General features: G+C 39.6%; 1 protein-coding gene across 1 annotated transcript in view; it reads left to right on the plus strand.

Annotated features, from left to right (window-relative positions):
- HSD17B12 (hydroxysteroid 17-beta dehydrogenase 12) overlaps positions 1-22318 on the plus strand; it is a 153131-nt gene that overhangs the window by 39227 nt on the left and 91586 nt on the right. Inside the window, exons 2-3 of the mRNA XM_049779793.1 lie at positions 16412-16458; positions 19646-19721. Of these exons, the coding sequence (XP_049635750.1) occupies positions 16412-16458; positions 19646-19721 (123 nt within the window). The remainder of the gene's footprint in view (positions 1-16411; positions 16459-19645; positions 19722-22318) is intronic.

Genomic DNA, 22318 nt, shown 5'->3' on the forward strand with positions numbered 1-22318 from the left:
CAGGACTTCAGTGGTTTCTATATTCAGCCCTGCTAAGCTGCTTCCCTGTTTGCTTGAATCAATTCAGGCTGCTATTTTTAGCAACAAAAGGGAATTGAAATAGCAATTTTCTTTTCATGTAATAGATCCCCAAGAGGAATTCTGATGCAAGCTCTCTGTCGTTTTCTTTTCTCCCCACACCCCACCCCACCCTACCCAAAGCGTTCCGGAAAGGCAGCTGTCATGCTTTGCAGCAGTATTAATCTTTAATCAATCCAGTGTTTTCTGCATTCAGGTGTTCAGGGGAAACAAAAAGGGTCAGAAGAAGGAATCTGCCTGGAATAGCTCAGCGCTTCTGCAGTCAGAATTTGGTGGATGGTGGCAGGGAATTGACAGAAGAGCTAAAAATAGGGTGTTTGCTTCCACTGTTCCTCTAGTCTATTTTTGATATTTGATTTTGATAAGGTTGATTGGGCTCTTACTAAAAATATCTGTTCTTAGCAAGTTGAGGACCAAAAGAAGAGGAATATTTTTAACTTACACAAACTTAAGTCTTTTTTTGTTGACTCTAGACAATCTGGAAGCTGAGCCCTGGTCAGTTGCCAGTATTTTATGTAATTTTCAACAGGCTAGACACATATGGATGCCAAATTGGGACAGCAGGACATTCTATAGTGCTATTACTTTTTCTCTTTGGAAAAGCATGCAAATCTGATTTCTGGTGTTATGTATGAGTCCATACGTTTAGAAGGGGTGAAAAACAACCTTCTTCCCACTTCCTTTGAGCACCTCACCCACCATCATCATCACATGTATTGCCACAGTATGAGGGAGAGCAAGCATGAATTGCCTCAGTTGAGGGTTACAGATAATGATTGAGGGCTGCAGTGGAGTGAAGGGTGATAACCTATAGCTTTTTTGTGTATTCAGTTAAAAATTAGTATCTCTACTTGCTTCTTTAACAAAACAGAATCTGAGAGAACAGCCAGTGTTATTTGAAGAGCAAATCTTAATGATTAGAGCAGTAAACTGTTTTTCACTGTGGTAATTTGATGTGCTTTACTCTAACCCAAAATGATTAATTCCTCCCCCCACTTCCCTAATTCTACTTTATAGTTGTTTATATCAAACCCAGCATATTATAAGCACAGTGGTTCTTTCTAGAATTGTAAATCATCTCTTTTCAAGGACAGCCTTGGACTTTAAAAATTGTGTTATTAATTTGATCCGTCATAAACTAAATTAAATAAACCTTAAATTTCTTGAAAATATTATCATAGATCACTTGATCCTTGATGTTAAGAGAAACTAGAGTTGATGGGATTTTGTGTAGGAGATAATTAGATATTATTTTTAAAAAAATGAATGGGCAAAGCAGTAGCTTTTGTCATCAGAGGCCAGTTTTCCTTCCATTCACTCATTGATTCATCCAGCAAACCTCATAGTCATCTTAATTTTCTTTTTGGATCAAGGACTGTGCTGTCAATCTGGTGGTTGATAGATCTACCTAGCCCATTTGTAACCTGTATTAGGAGTATCTGAAAGGGGAAATGGGAACACGGAGCAGGCAGAGAGCTGTGAGATCTCCCAAACTAGTCCAGAGGTTAAGGAAGGCTTAATGGGTGACAAGATGTTTCACCGAGACTCCCAATATAAAGAAAAGAATTGGAATTGAAAATGGAATTGGAAAATGTTAACATGGACATGAGGAGAAATGGGTCAGTGATGGGAGAAAGGCTGTGTGATGGTATAAAGAATAAGGTAAGCAGGAAGCCATCAGCAGGTTGTAGGCAGGGTTGAGTTTCAGAGCCATAACTATGGCTGCAGTGTAGGGATTGAGTGGATAGGAGAGGAATGAGCTTTGGAGCAAGTGAGTGAAAGACTCATAGTTTGTGTAGACGTGGATGATGGTAAACTCAGGTGAAAGCTAGGAGAAGTAAGCATATGTGGATTTCAAGTTTTATGGAATTAGGAAGGGGGAAGCATTGGCATGGTTTGACAGAAGAATGTGACCTTAAACATGGTGTTTAAGAAGACTGCTTCTTAACCCCCCCCACCCCCCAATATATGTGGGCTGGAGAGATAGCACAGCTATTAGGGCTAATAGGGTATTTGCCTTGCACGCAGATAGATGGTGGTTTGAATCCCGGCATCCCATCTGGTACCCCTGAGCCTGCCAGGAGTAATTTCTTAGTGCAGAGCCAGGAGTAACCCCTGAGCACTCTGGTTCTAGGGGCTGAAGAGAGTACAGTGGGTAGTGTGCTTGATTTGCAGGTCAGTCCCTGGCATCCTATATAGTCCCCTGATCACCCGGAGTAAATTCCTGAGTGCAGAGTAGGAATGTTTTGAGTATTGCTGGGTGTGATTCCCAAACTACAAAAAATGAAAAACAAAAAACAACAAACCAAAGTTGGTTCTAAACTAAGTTAGTATAAGCTGAGTAAGGAGTGACTGGAAGGTTCCTTGCTTGAACCCTTGTGATTGGTGATGATAATGAAGTCTGAGGCCATCACTGTTAAGAGAACTGACCAGATAGCATCAGTGACGTACCTTGATGAAATATTCTTAGAATGATGTGAACACTAAATACTTTGTTTTAAGGACTTGCTGATACCTGTTTCTTTTCTGAGCTATAAACTTGACTTCAACAAATCCAAAGTTTATTTTCACCAGTTTAAAGATGGTTAGAACTATATCTTAGATTGAATTCTCTGTGGTCAGTGGTAATGAAGGTCACTGGTTAATGTCCCAACAATGAATTATGCCCTAACAGTGGTGTGCAGCATAATGTCCATTGTGACATCATAACTGAGAATTATGACCTCATAGTGGTGCGCATCATAGTGTCCATTGTGATGCCACAACCATGATTTATGACGTCACAGTGATATACCTCATAATGTCCATTGGGAAGTCACAATCATGAAGTATGATGTCAGAATGGTCTTCCTCATAATGTCTATTTTATCATCACAAACTTGAATTATGACCTCAAAATGGCATGCATCATATTATCTATTGTGGCATCATGATCATGATTTATGACTTCACAGTGGTAGTGCATCATAATTCCCATTGTGCCATGACAATCGTGACTGATGATCCCATAGTGATGGCACATCATACTGTGCACTGTGACGTCACGATTATGCATCTTGATATAATAGTGGATTTCGTCATAATGCAAATTGTGACCTTAAAGTGGTGCACATCATACTGTCAACTGTGATGTCACAACCATGAATTATAACCTCATGTTGGTTGTGCATCATAATATCCATTGTGACATCACTATTCATGAGGTCATGAATTTTGACCTCATAGATGTGCTCACCAAAATGTCTGTTGTGATGCCACAATCATGAGTTATGACCTCATAGTGGTGACGTATCATATAGCACATTGTGACCGAAATATGACCTCATAGTGGTGTTCATCATTATGTTTATAGTGATGTCACAAGCTTGAATATGACCTCATAGTGGTGTGCATCATAAAGGATTCTCTGAAGTCAAAACCACGAACTATGACCTCATAGGTGCATCAAAATGTCCATTATGACAAAACAATAAAAAGAAAAAGTGGTTAGAAAAAGATGTGGCATTGGAGTTTCATTGATTAGTTAGGAATCTGGTATCCCTGTCATTGGGTTCTTCCAGCCTACTCTTGGCTTTTGTCCTCAGGTGGCTTCCGTCTTCAGGTGGCTTCCAGCCTAGCCTGTAGATTCAGTCCTCAGGTAGCTCCCAGGCTTGAAACTATTTGAGTCTCTGTGAGTGCTTTTGAGTTACCCAGAAGAAGGGCAAGTCGGGAGCTCTCCCAAATGTGCCTCCTTTGCAGGGAGAATTTCCCAGAGTTCTTCCCAGCACTACTCACTTCCTCTTTCCTGGTTCAGTCACAGAACCACACTGTGGGTAGGAGAAGAGTGCTCGAGGTCAGGAGAGGGGCCAATGGCTACTGAGGAGGGCAGATAGAAGGGCAGTGTGTCTGTGCAGACGTGAGGTTGGGCTTCTGTACTTGGTGGCCAGTGTGGCTGTGAATGCTGCTTCTATTCATTTTCAAAAGCCACAGAACAAACAAGTCCTATAAGTGAGATGATCTGGAAACTGATCTGTATGTGATTTGATTTCCATTTTATATGCAATGTATATCAAGAGTGGCACTGTGGGAGCCTTAGCGGAGCACAGATGGTAGGGCATTTACCTTACATGTAGCAGTTCGGGTTTGATCCTCTGCATCCCATATGGCCTGCTGAGTACTGCCCGGAATAATTCCTAAGCACAGAACCAAGAGTAATCCCTGAGCACTGTCCAGTGTGGCCCCAAAACAAAAAACAATTAAAAAAAAAAAAAAGAGTGGCACTATGCTTAGACCTTGTTTTACCCAAAAACAAACCAAGAGACAGTCTTAGTATGTAAAATAGTACATATTATCAATGTATTGGTTTATTTAGGCAGTTTAGTGGTATTTATAAATATACATATTTTGCATGAATGTTCTGTTTACATCAATTGAAACCAATGGTCTTTTTAATTTGGTGAAACTGGAAGAGAGAAGGAACATGTTGACACAATTGACAATAATTTCATAGGAAATTTGCCTTCTTTTTAAATACATATATTTAATAGTTAAATACACTATAGGAATATATTGCATATATTTAATAATTAAATAATATATTACTTTATATATATTTGGGAGTAGTAATCTGAGACACATCTTTTGGTGCTCAAGGGTTGGTCTTGGTTCAGGAATGACTCATGGTGATACCCAGAGGACAATATGTGGTGTTAGGGATTCGAACTGGGATTGGCTGCATGCAAAGCATGAACTGTACTTTCTGTATTATCTCTCCAGACAAGTAATTCTGTTTTAGAAAAGCAATATCTGCATGTGGTTAAAACATATCAGTGACTCAATGATAGAGCAGTTGCCTGTGTATGACCTTGGGTTCAGTAAAGAAGTAGTAATAATGAAAAGTAGTGGGGCTAGAGAGATAGCATGGAGGTGGGGCATTTGCCTTGCATTCAGAAGGACCGTGGTCCGAATCCCGGCATCCCATATGGTCTCCCCAGCCTGCCAGGATAGATTTCTGAGTATAGAGCCAGGAGAAACCCCTGAGTGCTGCCAGGTGTGATCCAAAAACAAACAAACAAAAAAAAGTATTAGTATAATTCCTGTTTTTCCTTCATGTCCTAAACACCTACCAAAAGACTTCTGGTTTAAGATGGTATGCTTATACAGAAAAAAAAATGGCATGCTTTGATTAGGAATAAATTAGTAATGAAGAGTTGACTTCTCGAAAGGTAGGGCATTACTTTAGTAGTAAGATTTATACTATTACTTTATAAAGGCAAAAAAGTATTCATTTTGGGTAGCTCCTGAAGCACATAATTGTGTGACAGCTCATCGAGTTTCACATTGCTCACAGTTATACATCCTATCTGTGGGAGAAGATAAGGCAGGAAAAGGAAAGAACAATTCACAGTCTAATTCCTCAGAGATCCCCTTAAGGGCTATCTACAAAGATCAATCCTCAGTACAGTAAACTCAATGGGAAAGACATAGAGAAGCCCAGTCTCAATGAGAGTGAAATGGTAACACAGAGATCCACCAGTACCAGCCATTTTAATAAATCTCCAGTCAACGACTTTAGGGATACTACCGAAGATGCTATATGAGCTCAAAGATACAATAGCAAAGGAAGTCAGCAAAGCACAAGAAAGAATGAAATGAGAAAACTATAAGCAGAAATGAAGAATATGGTAGGTAATATAAAACAGCTCAAGAGAAGCAGTTTAACAGTAGTTGAGGAAAAGACCAAGAAACTTCAAGATGAAGTTGATGAAGATGAGATCGAAGAAATTTCTAGAAAACATTGGAAAAGGGCTGGAAAGATAGCACAGCGGTAGGGTATTTGCCTTGCACAAGGCCAAACCTGGATGGATGGTGGTTTGATTCCTGGCATTCCATATGATCCCTTGAGCCTGCCAGGGGTGATTTCTGAGGACAGAGCTAGGACCAACTTTTGAGCACTGGTGGGTGTGAAATCCCCCCCCAATATCAGAAAGTAGAAAATAGTCAAAAGCGGCACTGGAGTCATAGTAAAGTGGGTAGGGTATTTGTCTTGCACATGGCAGACCTAGATTCAGTCCTTGGCTTCCCTCTAGCATGCCAGGAGTGATTCCTGACTGCAGAGCCAGAAGTAACTTTCTAGTCCTGCTGGGTGTGGCACAGAAACAAAGAAAAAAAAGTTGGAAATGAACAGCATACCCCAGAATTATGGGATGAATTCAAGAGAAACAGCAAAATAATCATTGGAGTCTCTGGAAAACAAAGACATTAGATGAAGAAACAATAGTTAAATCACAGAGAATCTCCCAAAGTTGAGGAATACAGGCACTCTAAGAGGTATACAGAGGAATACAGACCTAAGAGGTGCACAGAGTCCTTGTGACTCAAATAGGATAACTCCCGACACATTGTACTCAAAGTGATAAAATACAAACGTACATATACAGATACTGAAAGAAGAAAGTTCACAAAAAGAAAGTTACAAAGCCTGAGAAATTAACAGATTATCAGTCTACTATGAGCCAGAAGAGAATGGAGGGATGTTGTACAAAAACTCAATGAACTGGGGCCAGAGTGGTGGCACAAGCAGCAGGGCTTTTGCCTTGCACATGCTAACCTGGAATGGACCACGGTTTGATCCCCCGGTATCCCATACGGTCCCCCAAGCCAGGAGCGATTTCTGAGCACATAGCCAGGATTAACTCCTGAGCCCAAAAACCAAACCAAAACCAAGCAAAAATACCCCCCCAAAAAAAGCAATGAACTGAACACATCACCAAGAATACTTTATCCAGCTAGCTTATCATTCAGTCTGAAGAACTGATACAGAGCTTCAGCAGCTAAAGGAAACAAAGCAGCAGCTTAGGGAATTCATAGTTTTGAAACTTGTCTTACAAGAAATATTAAAGGAGTTTCTTAAAAGGTGAGACAAAGTACTGGAGAGATAGTACAGTGGGTAGGGCATTTGCCTTGGACATGGCTGATCCTATTTCTATCCCCAGCACTCCATATGGTCCCCTGAGCCTGCAGGGAGTGATGTCTGAGTGTAGAGCCATGTGTAAGCCCCTGAGCACAACCAATTGTGGCCCTTAAAAACAATAACAACAATAACAAAAGTTAAGATAAATTTCTCTGCCCTGGGTATTGAGTATGGCATTCATTCATAGTGCTTATGGTTGCCCCATACTTGAGTAAGACAGGTTTGTTTACTCCTATCCTGCTAAGGGATTTTAAGTAATGAATTGATGTAAATGAATATATGAATAACATAAATGAATTATTTCATTTATATCATTGTTTAAAAAAGTCATTAAGTTTGATTAAGGTATTTTTGATCGGCCCGGAGAGATAGCACAGCGGCGTTTGCCTTGCAAGCAGCCGATCCAGGACCGAAGGTGGTTGGTTCGAGTGCCTGCCAGGAGCTATTTCTGAGCAGACAGCCAGGAGTAACCCCTGAGCACTGCTGGGTGTGGCCAAAAAAACTAAAGAAAAAAGATAGTTTAATCTAGCTCTGAGTCACAAGCTCTATATCAATCTATATCAAAGCTCATATTGTTTTTGGGTCACACCTGGCAGTGCTCAGGGGTTACTCCTGGCTCCACACTCAGAAATTGCTCCTGGCAGGCTTGGGGGACCATATGGGATGCTGGGATTTGAATCAATGACCTTCTGCATGAAAGGCAAATGCCTTACCTCCATGCTATCTCTGCTGCCCCAAGGCATATTGTTAAGACAAAGATTTTATTCTTAAAAGCACAACTTGTCTTTGTCTCAACTTGAAACTGGGTTTGAATTGAGTAAAATTTATGTTTTTTTTCTTTTGACTGGCCAACATTGTTTAATAAATAAACACTTTCTGATTCACTGAGGGATCATGTAATTGATAAATTAAGAGTTCACTGATCACAGGAAGAACAAAAGGCAGAGAATCTACTGAACTCTGGAAGAAAGGCACATCCAGGAGAGGAATCCTAGCATCTGTTGGAGCAGTGGAGATTCGAGTTTGGGCAGCTGGGTGCAGGGTGCTCTGAAAGGTCCTGACCATAGGTAGCAGGTACTCTGGGGTAGTGTCCAAGTTCCTCTTGGGGTTCTAAGACTGGAGTTGGTCTCCAAGTGTGTCACGGGCCACAGCATCTGACATGGACTGACTAGCTGTGTCATGGGCTGTCACTCTGGACTCAGCACACATTTAGAAATGGTGACTATTCACAGCACCAGCCAGCAACAGGCTGAGCATGGTCATACAATTTGTGTAAAACTTCTGACTGACTGAAGTTTGACAGATGGTTTGTAGTGATTGTACATTATTGTGTTAATCTATCATACTTACTGAACACACAAATTCTTCATTCCCTTTGCTAAGGAGATACCTGCTTGATACCTCCTTTGCTTAGTCTTCGAGATGACTGTTGTGAAACTATAGCGGGGCATATGGAAACGATTAAAGGAGGCTTTTCTTTGTGTTTTTTTGTTTTCTCAGAAAAATATGCTTGTGATACAATATTTAGCTTATACGTAATTATGAAAAGTTAGATTCGGGTTTGAGAAGATTAAACATGATATTCTTACCATTCAAAAAGATTAGAGGCTAAATTTTTAATATTCATGAAATTTAAAGTCTTGTTTCTCTTTAATATTTAAAATCATCACCATGAGGTATGTTATTCATAAGACACTTGATATCCAGAGTGGGTCTTTATACATCGTTGCACTCTCAGCAATGGATGCATGTAATAGTTCCTAAAACCTGCTTGATTTAAATTTGATAGTGTTGGCAATGATCATGAAAAAGATCCTTGCTGGGAGTATAAAGGCAAATCTATTTCAGAAATGTGTTTAGCCTCTAATTCTCAACCTAAGATAGTCTACATTAGTGTAATATATTTAAGAGGAATCTTGGGAACCATTTCATTTTAAAATGACCAAGCAACAATATTTTAGTGTTTTATCTCATGGAAATCATTCTAAAAATGCAGGCAATGACACTGAGATGGTTCTGCTGCAATGGCACTTGGGAACTGTCTCCTTAACATGCACTTACACATGTACGTCTGGAGTCACATGCACTGTCTTCTTCTGAGTCATTGTACATGTACCAGGCAAAAATTCTTGAGGCATTATATGGAGTGACTTTGCTGCAATCTAATTTTCCAGCATTTTCTTATCAAGAGAGTTTTAAAACCTCCCATCTGAGAAGTCTGACATTGCAATTGATTCATGACTGTAATCATAGAGAAGCTTTGCTTCCTCTGTAGCAGTAGGAACAATAAACAACCATCTGGAATTAAAGGCTCTGTAATGTGGGTAAATCAATGGCAGGTACGTGTCAGTTTTGGAGAGTGAAAGTAATGAAGTCAAGCTATGAGGACGGTTCTTAGGAAGGCAAACCGACTGTTTTTGGTGGGTATTTTGGGGTCACACCTGGTGGTGTTTTGGCTTACTCCTTGCTCTGTGTTCAGGGTTCATACCTGGCAGTGCTCAGAGACCAGTAAGCATAGACCAGAGAAAGCATAGAGGTAAGGCGTTTGCCTTGCATGTAGAAGGACAGTGGTTCGAATCCTGGCATCCCATATGGTTCCCTGAGCCTATCAGGAGAGATTTCTCAGCATAGAGCCAGGAGTAACCCCTGAGTGCTGCCAGATGTGACCCAAAAACCAAACCAAACAAAAACAAAAAAACAAACCAAAAAAGAAAAGTTGACTAGCATTCATTCATCCTGACAGTATTCAGCAGATGTCCATTTAGTGCTTACCTTGCACACATTGCATAGCTAGTTTTTGGGATCTGATTATTTTTTCCCTAGACATGTGCATAGTAAATACAATTCAAAGATATTGAGATGTGCAGGTAAAGAATTGTAAATGTTTAGAAGAAAGGGCTGGAGTGATAGCACAGTGATAGGGCATTTGCCTTGCACGTGGTGGACCCAGGACGGTTCTAGTTTCAATCCCCGGCATCCCATATGGTCCCCTGAGCCAGGAGCGATTTCTGAGCACACAGATAGGAGTGTAGAGCCAGGAGTAACCCCTGAGCACTGCCAGGTGTGACCCCAAAACCAAAAAAAAAACAAAAACAAAAAAAAACAAAGCACCAAAAACTAATAAGTGAAGTTGATTGGGGGTGTGGGAGAATGAATATTTGTTTTACTTTCCTATTCAAAGCTATCATTGTCATCAAAAAGCTGAGGAGCAGTGAGTTTTTTTTTTTTTTCCTATCCCAGTTAATAAGTGAAGATAGAGAGAATGCCAGTTCCACTATTTTGGAATTCTTTGGAATGCCAGTAAAACAGTGTATGTTGGCAGTTACCAGCCAGTGATTGCTTATATAACAATAACAACAACAACAACAACAACAAATATGAAAAGATAATTAGATAATGATAGATGCAATTTCATTGAACAAAAAGCAACCAAACAAACAAAACACCTCTAACCTGAATTTAATCAACCACTGATAGTTCATTATTAGGAAAGAGAACACAAATGACATCAGGAAAATGTAATCACTGTGTCAAACTGGGAAAGTATAAAATTAGAATTCTAGTTATTTTGATAAATAAAAGCAGAAAGAGGAGGCAGAGAGGTGCCTGGAGACAGAACAATGAGCAGGAGAAATAGAAGGTAGATGATGGAGTTGAAAAGATGAGTAGGTGTCGATAGGTGGAATGTATATAATGAAAGATGTTCAATAGACACATGAATCAGCTCTTCATATGGAACGTTTTGAAATTGGACTTAAACACATTATTAAAGCTTTGAGGAAAATGTTTGAAGAAGTTTTATATATTGATTAGATAAATTTGGGGCCAGAGAGTTAGCACAGAGGTAAGGCATTTGCCTTGCATGCAGAAGGACAGTGGTTCGAATCCCGGCAACCCATATGGTCCTCCAAGCCTGCCAGGAGCGATTTCTGAGTGTAGAGCCAGGGGTAACCCCTGAGTGCTGCCGAGTGTGACCCAGAAACAAACAAAAAAAGATAAATTTGAAATCAAGGGATTGTTAACTATCTGAGAAATAAGATACATGCTGACATTTATGAATGAAGTGCTAGGTTTTTTGAGATTCGCTTTAGAATCTGTAGGAGTTGGTAGTGTAGATAGTGAGTTTAAATTGTTTGATAGTGAAGTGGGACCTTGGATCTTAGGGATTTTCTTACATTATTCTCATAAATTCTGCATATGTGACTCTTTAAATTCTGGGAAGCTAAAGACTGAGTTGGAACAAGATGAAAACTCTTTGAGACTGAAAAATAAGACTAGGAAGTGTTGAACATATTCTGCATAGGAGTAGGGGCCATTTTGTATAAATTGAATGCGGTTTGAAATAAATATAGGAAAATACTTCTTTACACAATGGTTTGCTTTCCTGTAAAATGTTTGCAGAAACATTCAAGCAAATTTGAATGTTTTTTTTGGGGGGTGGGTGATAGTGGTGGTGACATTCCTAACCTTTTAGAGCCATATTATTCATAATCACATCATGAATTTTTAAAAGTCACGAGTAGTATTTCAGAGATCTAGATTATGATGTAGCCCTGCCTGTTTTAATTATAAACTGTATCTAATGTAGAACTTTTTATGTTTGTTTCTGAGCCACATCAACTGTCCTCCTGGTTCTATGCTCAGGAATCAAGCCTGGTGGTGCCTGGGAATATGTCTGACTGAGAATTGAAGTGAGGTTGGCTGCACGTAGGGCGACAGCCTTAACCTTGGAACTTTCTCTGGCCCTGCATGATGGTTTTGAAGTTTATTCTATTTTTCTAGTTATTCATAATAATAAAAATAAAGTTTATTAAGGAGCCAGAGTGATAGCACAGCAGGTAGGGCATTTGCCTGGCACGCGGCTGACCTAAATTTGCTTCCTCGAATCTCATATATTTCCCCAAACACCACAAAAATAAATTTCTTTTCTTTTCTTTTTAAATTTTTATTGTGATCATAATGGCTTACATATCTTTTACAGTATTTTAGGTACATATTAACATTGAATCAGGGGAATACTCATCACCAAATTTGTCCTCCCCCCATCCCAGTTTCCTTTCTGCAATCCATATACCCCACCATCACCCACCAGGCTGCTAGAGTAGGTGGACCCCTCTTTGTCTAGCTTACTATTAGTGGTCATATATCTGTTTGGTCCTGGTACCCTCCCTTGTTTCTACCTCTATTTAAGAGGTGGATCTAGATAAATCGAGTTATGTGGTTTTGTTTGAAGGAAAGAAAAACAATAGAATGGGGTACAAAATAAGAAAAAAGACAAAAAAAAAGAAGTCAAATACTTTGAAAATGGGTGGAGACCTTCTAGAGGCTTTCAACCTCAGTTTGAGAGAGGACATTATAAAGGTAATTGAAACACCACAACAATACAGAAAGAAATATCAAATTAAATATCCAGTGAGCACTACAGCAATAAAGACAAGTACCACACAATAGTCTCAGTTCTGAAATCAAATCATGCCAGAGTGCAAAAAGAAAAAGATAAGATAAAATAAAATGAAATAAAGTAAAATTGGAGATATCAACTTCAATATCTACACCAAAATAAAGATGTCAAAAAAATCGATCAATCAATAAATAAATGTGTAGAAAGATGATTATTTTGTGGATTTTTTTTTTCTTTTTCCCCCTGCATAGGCACATTAAGTATTGGGGATATTATAGAGGGAATTCCCTTGGCCTAGGAGTTTCAGGGTTTCTCCACCCCTGAAGTATACTGTCATGGGATTAACTGTAGACTCCTTGCATGATCATTTACTCTCCCCTCGGTGCTTTTGTAGTGTATGGAAGACTTCTGCTTCGTCTTGGATGGTAAAATCAGACCTCTGTTTCTAGAGATCTTGGTGACTGCAACTCAAGGAATGGAGCTTACGATGGAGTCTTTCTTTGTGGTTCTAGGAGTTCTGCTTCTTCAGTGTCGTTTTAATCCATCTTCTGTAATTGGTGGTCTTGGTCATTATATTGCTTCTAGGATGGAGCCTGGGATAAAGTCTTTCGTTATGTTTCCAGAAGACCCGTTCAGTTGCGGTTGTCTCAGTCAGACCTCTGGAGTTGGAGATCTTGTTTATTGAACAGACCATAGACCAAAAGCTAGGCTAGAGCTTTTCATTGCTGTTGTTGTTGTTGGTCCCTGGATGCGTGCTGTCGAGTTCTGGTTGTAACAACCAGTCATCTGTATATAGCGATCTTGGCTTTTGCTCAGGTCAAAGGGTGACATGTTTTTTGATTTTGTCTTATCATTGGATGATGAGGAAGGACAACTTGCTCTTAGATCAAGTTGTTCCCATTTTCTCGTCAGGTTATAAATTTAGAACTGGCACATGTTGGCATCAGAGCAGCATTATGAATGCCCTGGAGGGGATTTGGTTCCTGGAGCTGTTGTAGAGAACTCTTTCATTCTATGTCTGGGATCCAGGAGTCAAGGCTGGACAGTCGGTGTCTAGTTCCCTGGAGTCTAAGTTGGTTCCACATGACATACGTTCAGGGTGGGAGATGTCCCCGTGTTGTAAAGAAGTATGAGTTCTTACCCCTAGTAGATAAGAGCTTGTTTTTACACGTAAAATTTCCCCTATTTTTAATATGCCTTTGCAGGAAGAAGTGGTGCTACATTATATTGCTGGTGGATTTTTGGGGGTGGAGAGAGAAGAAAACAGACACACGCCAAAAACTAAAAATATATATGCTCACACATATCTAAAGAAAAAAAAGTTGTTTTTTTTTTTTAAGATGAAATAAAAGACATAATTAAAGGAATAAAGTGGATCCAGGAGAGATAGCATGGACACAAGGCATCTGTCCTTCCTGCAGAAGGACGGTGGCTCAAATCCTGACATTTCACATGGTCCACTGTGCCCACCAGGGGTGATCTCTGAGCATAGAGTCAGGAGCACCCTCTGAGCGCTGCCTGGAGTTACCCAAAAGAAGCAAAAACAAATCAAATCAAAAAAACAAAAACTAAAACAAAACAAAACCAAAACAAAACCAAAAACAGACAAAAATAAAAAAGAAAAGAAGAAAAAGAAAGAAAAAAAAGGGAGGAAGTAAAACAGGAGATTATTTTACATTTGGGGAGAAACAGGGTAAGAGGTAGTGTTATATAGGTCTATGCTTAAGATGAAAGTATAGGCTTCCCCATTGTCTTTTGAGATTTCCTTGTGAGGTGTGCGGACCAGGCAGGGAGGTCTTGGGTAGAGTTCTTGCAGTGGGGGTCCTTTGGAGTTAGTTCCAGTATCAAGCCACAGTCCCCATTAGGGAGAGATGAATTAGGAGGGCCACACTGCATGAGTCAGTCGGGTTGTTGGTTGTATTTTCTTGCCGGGAATGAGATGAGAGCTTGAGTGGGTATCTCTTCACTTGGGTAGTGGGTACTGGTTCATTGGGGTAGGAGATCGGTCTTGATGCCTAATGGATTAAGAACTGAGGGTGAAGAGTTACAATGTGGTGGGGATATCGGGCGTGGGATTGAGGGGTGAAGGGATAGTCGGATTTCTGGAGGAAGGGAAGGGAATAATATATGGGAAGGGTTATATGGGGTATAGGTATGGGTTGTTTGTAGTTTAGGTTTGTCCCTAAAGAATCCTATTGGATTCCTATCTCTGTGTGCTCCTGCCCATATATAAACATATAGAAGTTAGCTTAGGTGTATATTAATGTAGAGAGGTGGGGAGGGCAAGAGGTGTGCTGAGTACAGAAAGATAGGTAAGTATAGTACTTGTAAGGAAAGGAAACTAAAAGATCAACTTTTGGATATGTATAGGTTTCATGTCTTGAGTACTGACCGCTGTGTTAGTGAGGTCTATCTATATAGGTGTTTACCCTTTGCAGTATTGTCCACAGCACCCTATAAGTCAGCTTTCCTTTCCTATAGAGGAGGTAACCATGAGGTTTTTATTTGACATAGATTGAGTTGATGATAGTGAGGAGGAGAAGGTGGAAGAAGAGAGAGACAAGAAATGAGAGAAGGAAAAACAAAACGAAGATAAATTTCTAATGGCTGCTATAGGAATAACCCCTGAGCATTGCTGGATGTACCCTCACAAAAAGTTTATTAGAGTATAACATATAGTATTTCATTAAGCTAGCAGGTTTCTGAATTCTTAAAAATACATACCAAGATAGAGACAATTTCTTCCACCCTGAAGTTTCTTTTATGCCCTTCCCCCTAGTAGACAGTTGACATCTATCTTCATAGATTAATTTTACTTTTTACTGAACTTCATGAATGGAAATGTCACAGCACATATGCATCTATATGTTCAGTGTGATGCCTGGAATTTTTGTTCATGCTTTGCATTGATAAGTGGCTCTTTTTTTTTTTTTTTGCGGGGGGTGGGGTCACACCCGGCAGTGCTCAGGGGTTATTTCTGGCTCTGTGCTCAGATATCGCTCCTGGCAGGCTCAGTTGACCATATGGGATGCCGGGATTCAAACCACCGTCCTTCTGCATGCAAGGCAAATGTGGTTCTTTTTAGGGGAGTGAAGGGGCTTCCAAGATGGTCAGGAGAACCAAGGGTCGGTCCCATCAGGTGATTCCTAGTCAAGCAACCTCTCAGCTTGGCACAAGAGCTTGAGGGTGTGGTGCTGTTCCTGCTCTGCAGTGCTGGTGATACTTGAACCACCCTGGCAGTGCTAGGGGGCATCCAGGGCTATTCCCAGTAATGCTCTGGGGACCCTATGGTGCTCCCTTGAACCTGGCATGGGTTATTTCCAGGCATACACCCTAACTGTTATATTTTCCCAGTGCCAATAGTTCTTTAAGACAAACTGATCCTGTTTTATGCTTATGGCTCATTTTGTTTACTGTACTTCTCTATGGATATTTATTTGGGAATGTAACCATACTCTGCATTAAGAAAGTTACTACCTATGGACATCCACTTGGCAGATGTTGTACAGTTGCACTACTTGGGAATTGCCAGCTTATGCCTTAGCTGGACACAAACTGGTAACTTTTCTAAAATGAATGCATAATCAATAGTGCCACATTTCTGGCAGCACTTGATAGTGTCATCTTTGTTGTTTGTTTTTGAGCCATACCCGATGGCGCACAGGGGTTATTCCTGGCTCTGCACTCAGAAATCGCTCCTGGCTCTGGGGACCATATGGGATACCAGAGATCGAACCCTCATTGTCGTGGGTCAGCCACTTGCAAGGCAAATATCCTACCATTGTGCTACCACTCCGGTACCTCATAATGCCATCTTTAAATTAAGCTGTTATACTGAGAATTTGTCTGACACTTAAATGACTATTATTACATTATGTTTTATACCTAAATATTATGGTCCTTTTCCATATAATCGGGTCTTTACTAGATTAGATTTTCTTTATTGTTGTTTTCAAACTAAACTATTTTTCTTTTCTCAGTTGTCACAGGTAGTACTGATGGAATTGGAAAGTCATATGCAGAGGAGGTAGGTAACTTTTGAAACTTTTGGCATAAAATTCTTAGAACAAGGGATAATTGCTTATAGCAGTTCCAATTTTATAGTGAAAAATGTAAAAGAAATGTTATCTATTGCTATAGTAGCTATATATTATTTCTACCTTGTCAGAAATACCATGATTGCTTCAGCACAGTTGTAAGCAAATTTATACAAAATGAGTATAGGAATGTTTTCATTAGTTGGAATGATGAATAATTTTGTGTAATGTTGTATTGTATAATTTAGTATTTATGTGAATATGACTAGTTTTTACTGGGTGGGGGGATCCAGTATGGGACATGCTATGCCTCTGAGCCATATCCCTTGCCCCTGCAGTACTCTTTAATCTTGGCTTCCCGGTGGCGTGATTTTGAGGGATTGGTGGGCCAGTTTCTGCTCTTCTCAATCCACTCAGCTGATACTTCATTGCTAAAGCCTAAGTGTGCTGGGGTGCTACATGGACCCTGCTGTGCCCACGACCACTTGTCCCTTCCCCCAGTTCTTGGGGGCTTCCAGGACTATACCTGGCAATGCTCAAGAGACATTGTGGTCCAGGAGATTAAACTGTGCCTGGCTCATGTAATGTATGTGCTCATATAATGCATGACCACATACCATGTCCTTGGATATCCCCCATTGCTCTTAAGCATGCTTCCTTCTCTTCCCTCTTGGTTCCAGAAAGCACTCACACCTAGGACATGCTCAGTTAGTATGAAGACCAGGCAGCTCTGCTGATTCATTTATTATTCCCGAAGCATTTAAAACAAAAATTCATCCTTTATTTCCCTTAATTTTAAGTTTGAATATCAAAAATATAGAAAACTTGTGAGAAATTGACAAATAAAAAAAATTACAAAAAAAATCTATAAAAGATTAATTCATCTATCTTTTACCTGGATTTACCAATTGTTAATATTTGCCACATTTATTATTAAATTTGACTGGACCAGTTGGGAGTTACAAATACTCTCTGATGGGGCCGGAGAGATAGCATGGAGGTAAGGTGTTTGCCTTTCATGCAGAAGGTCATCAGTTCAAATCCCGGTGTTCCATATGGTCCCCCGTGTTTGCCAGGAGCAATTTCTGAGCCTGGAGCCAGGAATAACCCCTGAGCACTGCCGGGTGTGACCCAAAAACCACAAAAACAAGACAAAACAAAACAAAAAACAAATAACAAATACTCTCTGATAATTTGTTTTAAACTTTCAACATGGACTGCTAGGTTCTTTAGTGATTTTATAGTAGATTGATTTAGAGCAAATTATCATGATTATTTTTCTTTATTTTTCGTTTTTGTTTTTTGTGCCACACTTGGCTGTGCTCAGGGATTATTCCTGGTGGGCTCAGGGGACCATATGGGGTGTTGGGGATTAAACCTAGGTCAGCCACATGTAAGGTAAGTGCCCAACCCACTGTACTCTGTACTCTGGCCCCTGATACAAAATTTTTATGTGTATGTGTGCATGATACCAGGGGTTAAACAATGATACATACAAAGCAGACACTCTTTAACACTGAGCTAAATTCCCAGCCCAATATTTGTTATTTTTATAAAAATATTTTTCTTTATCTTCTCAATTATAATATTAGTTACTTAATCTAAGAGTAGAATATTAGTATACTAAATGACTTTTATATCATAGCACTTAATTTATTAGTCGTTTATATACTGACTGAAAAATTTCAGTAAAAAGTTTTGTGTACTAGTGTTTTATCCTCACCTCTGTCCCTTTATATGTTTTGGGAATAGAAACCACATTCTTAGAAATCTTATTCATTCTGTTTAGCACTTTACAGTTCTTAGTACTTATAAGGAAATATTTACAAGGAAGTACTTGAAATATTTTTTATTAATATCATTTTTTTAAGCCGGGAAGTGGCTCAAGTGGTAGAGCAAAAGCCTTGCAGACCAGAACAGCATGACCAAACCTCACACCCACACAAGCATTGCTAGATAGACCCCCAATATAGCATGTAAAACGAATGAAAATACATATAAAAACAGTCACACATTAGTAATTGTTTTAATTTGCTTCTTTTGTCTATAAAGTACAATATCTAACTGAAAAGGTTTTGATTGGCTATTTTTTAGGAATTCCTGACCTTTTAGATGGGGTGGAGGGCTGTGCTTAGTGTGTACTCTTGACTCTGCTTCAGAGATTACTCCTGGCGGGACTTGGAGACTACATATGGTTCTGGAGTTTGAACCTGAATCTGCTGTATGGAAGCAAGCTCCTTACCTGATGTATTATTTCTCCAGCTCCAATAATTTTTGCTTGTGGAGCTGGAGAGATAGCACAGCGGCGTTTGCCTTGCAAGTAGCCGACCCAAGACCTAAGGTGGTTGGTTCGAATTCCGGTGTCCCATGTGGTCCCCCGAACCTGCCAGGAGCTATTTCTGAGCAGATAGCCAGGAGTAACCCCTGATCACCGCTGGATGTGGCCTAAAATAAAAATTAAAAAAAAATTTTTTTTTTGCTTGTTTATTTTGGGCCACACCAACTATACACTCAGGAATCACTCTTGTTAGCTTTGGGGGACTCTATAAGATAATGGTGATCGAACCTGGGTCAGCCATGTACAAGGCAAGCGCCTACTGTCTTATTGCTGTACTGTCTCTCAAATCTAAAATTCCTGACTTTTTTTTTTTTTTTTTTGGTTTTTGGGTCATACACACCCAGCAGCGCTCAGGGGTTGCTCCTGGCTCTATGCTTAGAAATCGCTCCTGGGAGGCTCAAGGGACCATATGGGATGCTGGGATTCGAACTACTGACCTTCTGCATGAAAGGCAAATGCCTTACCTCCATGCTATCTCTCTGGCCCCAATTCCCGACATTTTTACGAGCAATTTTCTTTGCCAGTTCTCTGGCCTTTCTGTATTTAGTCAGAAACATAAAACATTTTTTAAGATTGATTTTTAGGTTTAAAAGTAATAATTGTTTTTGGTTTTAAAAACGCAAATAGTATATAGTTGCAACATCTAAAAGTATATAATGATTTTTCTCTTGAAACTTTTGCTAAGGGAGTCTTTTATAGTCTTTAACTTGAATTGTCCATTTTTATTAACTTGTATTATATAGTTTGGTTTTATTAAATTGTGAATGTATCTGATTTTGATTTTAAAGTAAAATTCATAAGCATGACTCAACTGTGTGCTCTCTTTTTTTGTATGTCAGTTAGCAAAACTTGGGATGAAGCTTGTCCTTATCAGCAGATCACAGGAGAAGCTGAACCAGGTTTCCAATGAAATAAGTAAGTCCTCACATCACCCCTCCCTCCTCAGGATTACAGAAGGAGTACAGCTAATCCAAGTTTACTCTTAAGCAGATACCCAGCACTGCCATATTTATGTACGGTTCCTAGTGCCACTTTTTCATGGATTGTTTTGATGGATTATTTTCAAGTGGAATCATCTTTTTAAATTAACACAAGACCATTGCAGTTTGCTTAAATTGTCTTTTACTGACTCACTGAGTTTCTGATATCAACTGTCAAACTCCATGATTTTTAAAGTCTTATAATTATTCACAATTTGAATTTTTTTACTGTTGCCTCATTTGAGTATTCTTGTGTGTATATAACTTTATTGATCTCTAAATCTTGTTTATGACATGAGTAAAGGAAAACATAAAAGGGTGGTGTGTGTGTGTGTGTGTGTGTGTGTGTGTGTGTGTGTGTGTGTGTGTGTGTGTGTGTGTGTGTGTGGCAAAGATCTTTAATTGACAGTTGACAGCAGATTAACCATCCAACTGCATAAACCAGTTTGTTTTGTTGGTGGCTGTGCTGACTGCTCTTTCCAACATGCTGTTGATGGGTGGGGACATATGAATTGGCTTGTGCCCTTTATTCCCACAAGTCAAATGTTTACTTACTAAAAGTTAGTTGTATTTATTCATAAAACTTATGCTAGACTCTATTTGCTATAAAAATATTCTGTAAACAGATGCACTGTTAGTGGAAAACAGGAAGTTATTGCTACAAAAGCTAAGTTGAATGCTCTGAAAAAGGGGAAGGCTGAGTTCTGTCTGACACTGGTGATTAGGGGGAGGTGAGTGAGACAAATGTGGAAAATTGGGAAAAGCTTCTAGATTTTTCTTCTCTCTGGCTCTCTCTAGATCGTGCTCTCTGATTGTGTCATGGGTTGAAGGCTTTGCTGCACTTTATTTATGTATTTATTATTTATTTATTTGCTTTTGGGCCACACCCAGCGGCGCTCAGGCATTTCTGCTTCCAGAAATTAGTCCTGCGGGGTACAGGGTCATAGTTGGGATGCCAGGGATCGAACCCACATTGTTGCATGCAAGGCATATACCCTACACGCTGTGCTTTCTTTCCAGTCCCATTGCTTCACTTTAAAAGACTGAAACAGCAGTCAGAAAAGATGCATTTTGGGACCAGAGAGATGGTGTAGGAGTTAACACACTTACTTGGTTCAGCCAGGTTCAATCCTCAACATCATTTTTGGTTCATCAGTATTGGTCTGTGAGCACAGAGCTAGAAGTAAGCTCAAGCATAGCCAGGTGTGGCCTTAAAACAAAAAAGAGGAGAGAGAGAGAGAGAGAGAGAGAGAGAGAGAGAGAGAGAGAGAGAGAGAGAGAGAGAGAGAGAGAGAGAGAGAGAGAGACAGAGAGACAGAGAGACAGAGAGACAGAGACAGAGAGACAGAGACAGAGAGACAGAGACAGAGACAGAGAAGAGAGAGAATATGTCTGTTGTTTATATAGTGAATAGAGGAACTATTCAACAGATCTAAACTCCCAAGATAATGTCCTAAGTAAAAATCCCATTTAAGCATGGTTTAATTAAGAGAGTTACAGTGCATATTTGTCATTTTCCAGTATTGTTTACTTAAACTGACTTCTGAGTAGCCAGCAAGCCACCCCAGTTCTTATATATGAGAGGAGAATTTTTTCTATATTCACTTTTGCCAGTATTACTGAATATAACTGGCATATAACATTAAGCAAGTTTAAGGGATACAATTCTATTATATTTTATTATGCAACTCATATACTTCTTAATTATTTCATTCCTTCACATGCATTATTTATTGCTTACTCCCTCCTTTAATCCTTCTGCAAGTTTTACTGAGATGTAAGTTTAAGGTATACAATTATGCTATATTTTGTTACACAACTCATAATACACGTATTATTTATTGCTTATTCTCTCCTTTGATCCTTCAAATTCCATGGGAAGGGATATGTATTTTGGTATTGCTTCTTTCTAGACAATTTTTTTCTGGACAAATTGTGCTCATCATCCTTAGGTTATGATCAAATCTTTATTTTAGGAACAACTCAAGTGCCCACCACATGTGATGATTTAAAAAAAAAAAGAATGGGAAAAGATTATCTCTAGTGAAACAATTCTCTTAAGGGACTCTGACAACAGAATTGAGCATACCAAGTGGAACTTGGGAGGATGGGGAGAAGGGATAAACATATGGGAAGATTCCTGTGGAGAGTGATAGATATTAGCAGTTAGGTTGCAGGCATGATGTGATAACACTGTACCCCTGAAATATAAACATTTACAATCTTTTTTGGTTTTTGGGTCACACTTGGCGGTGCTCAGGGGTTACTCCTGGCTGTCTGCTCAGAAATAGCTCCTGGCAGGCACGGGGGACCATATGGGACACCGGGATTCGAACCAACCACCTTTGGTCCTGGATCGGCTGCTTGCAAGGCAAACACCGCTGTGCTATCTCTCCGGGCCCACATTTACAATCTTGTAAATAATTGTTAACTCAGTTAAAAGCAACTAGAGGGACCCAAGAGATAGTATAAGGCACTGCCTTGCATTCTGCCAATTCAAGTTTGATTCCCAGCACCCTCTATGGTCCTTGA

This window comes from Suncus etruscus, chromosome 9 (assembly GCF_024139225.1).
Source record: "Suncus etruscus isolate mSunEtr1 chromosome 9, mSunEtr1.pri.cur, whole genome shotgun sequence".
Classification (NCBI taxonomy): domain Eukaryota; kingdom Metazoa; phylum Chordata; class Mammalia; order Eulipotyphla; family Soricidae; genus Suncus; species Suncus etruscus.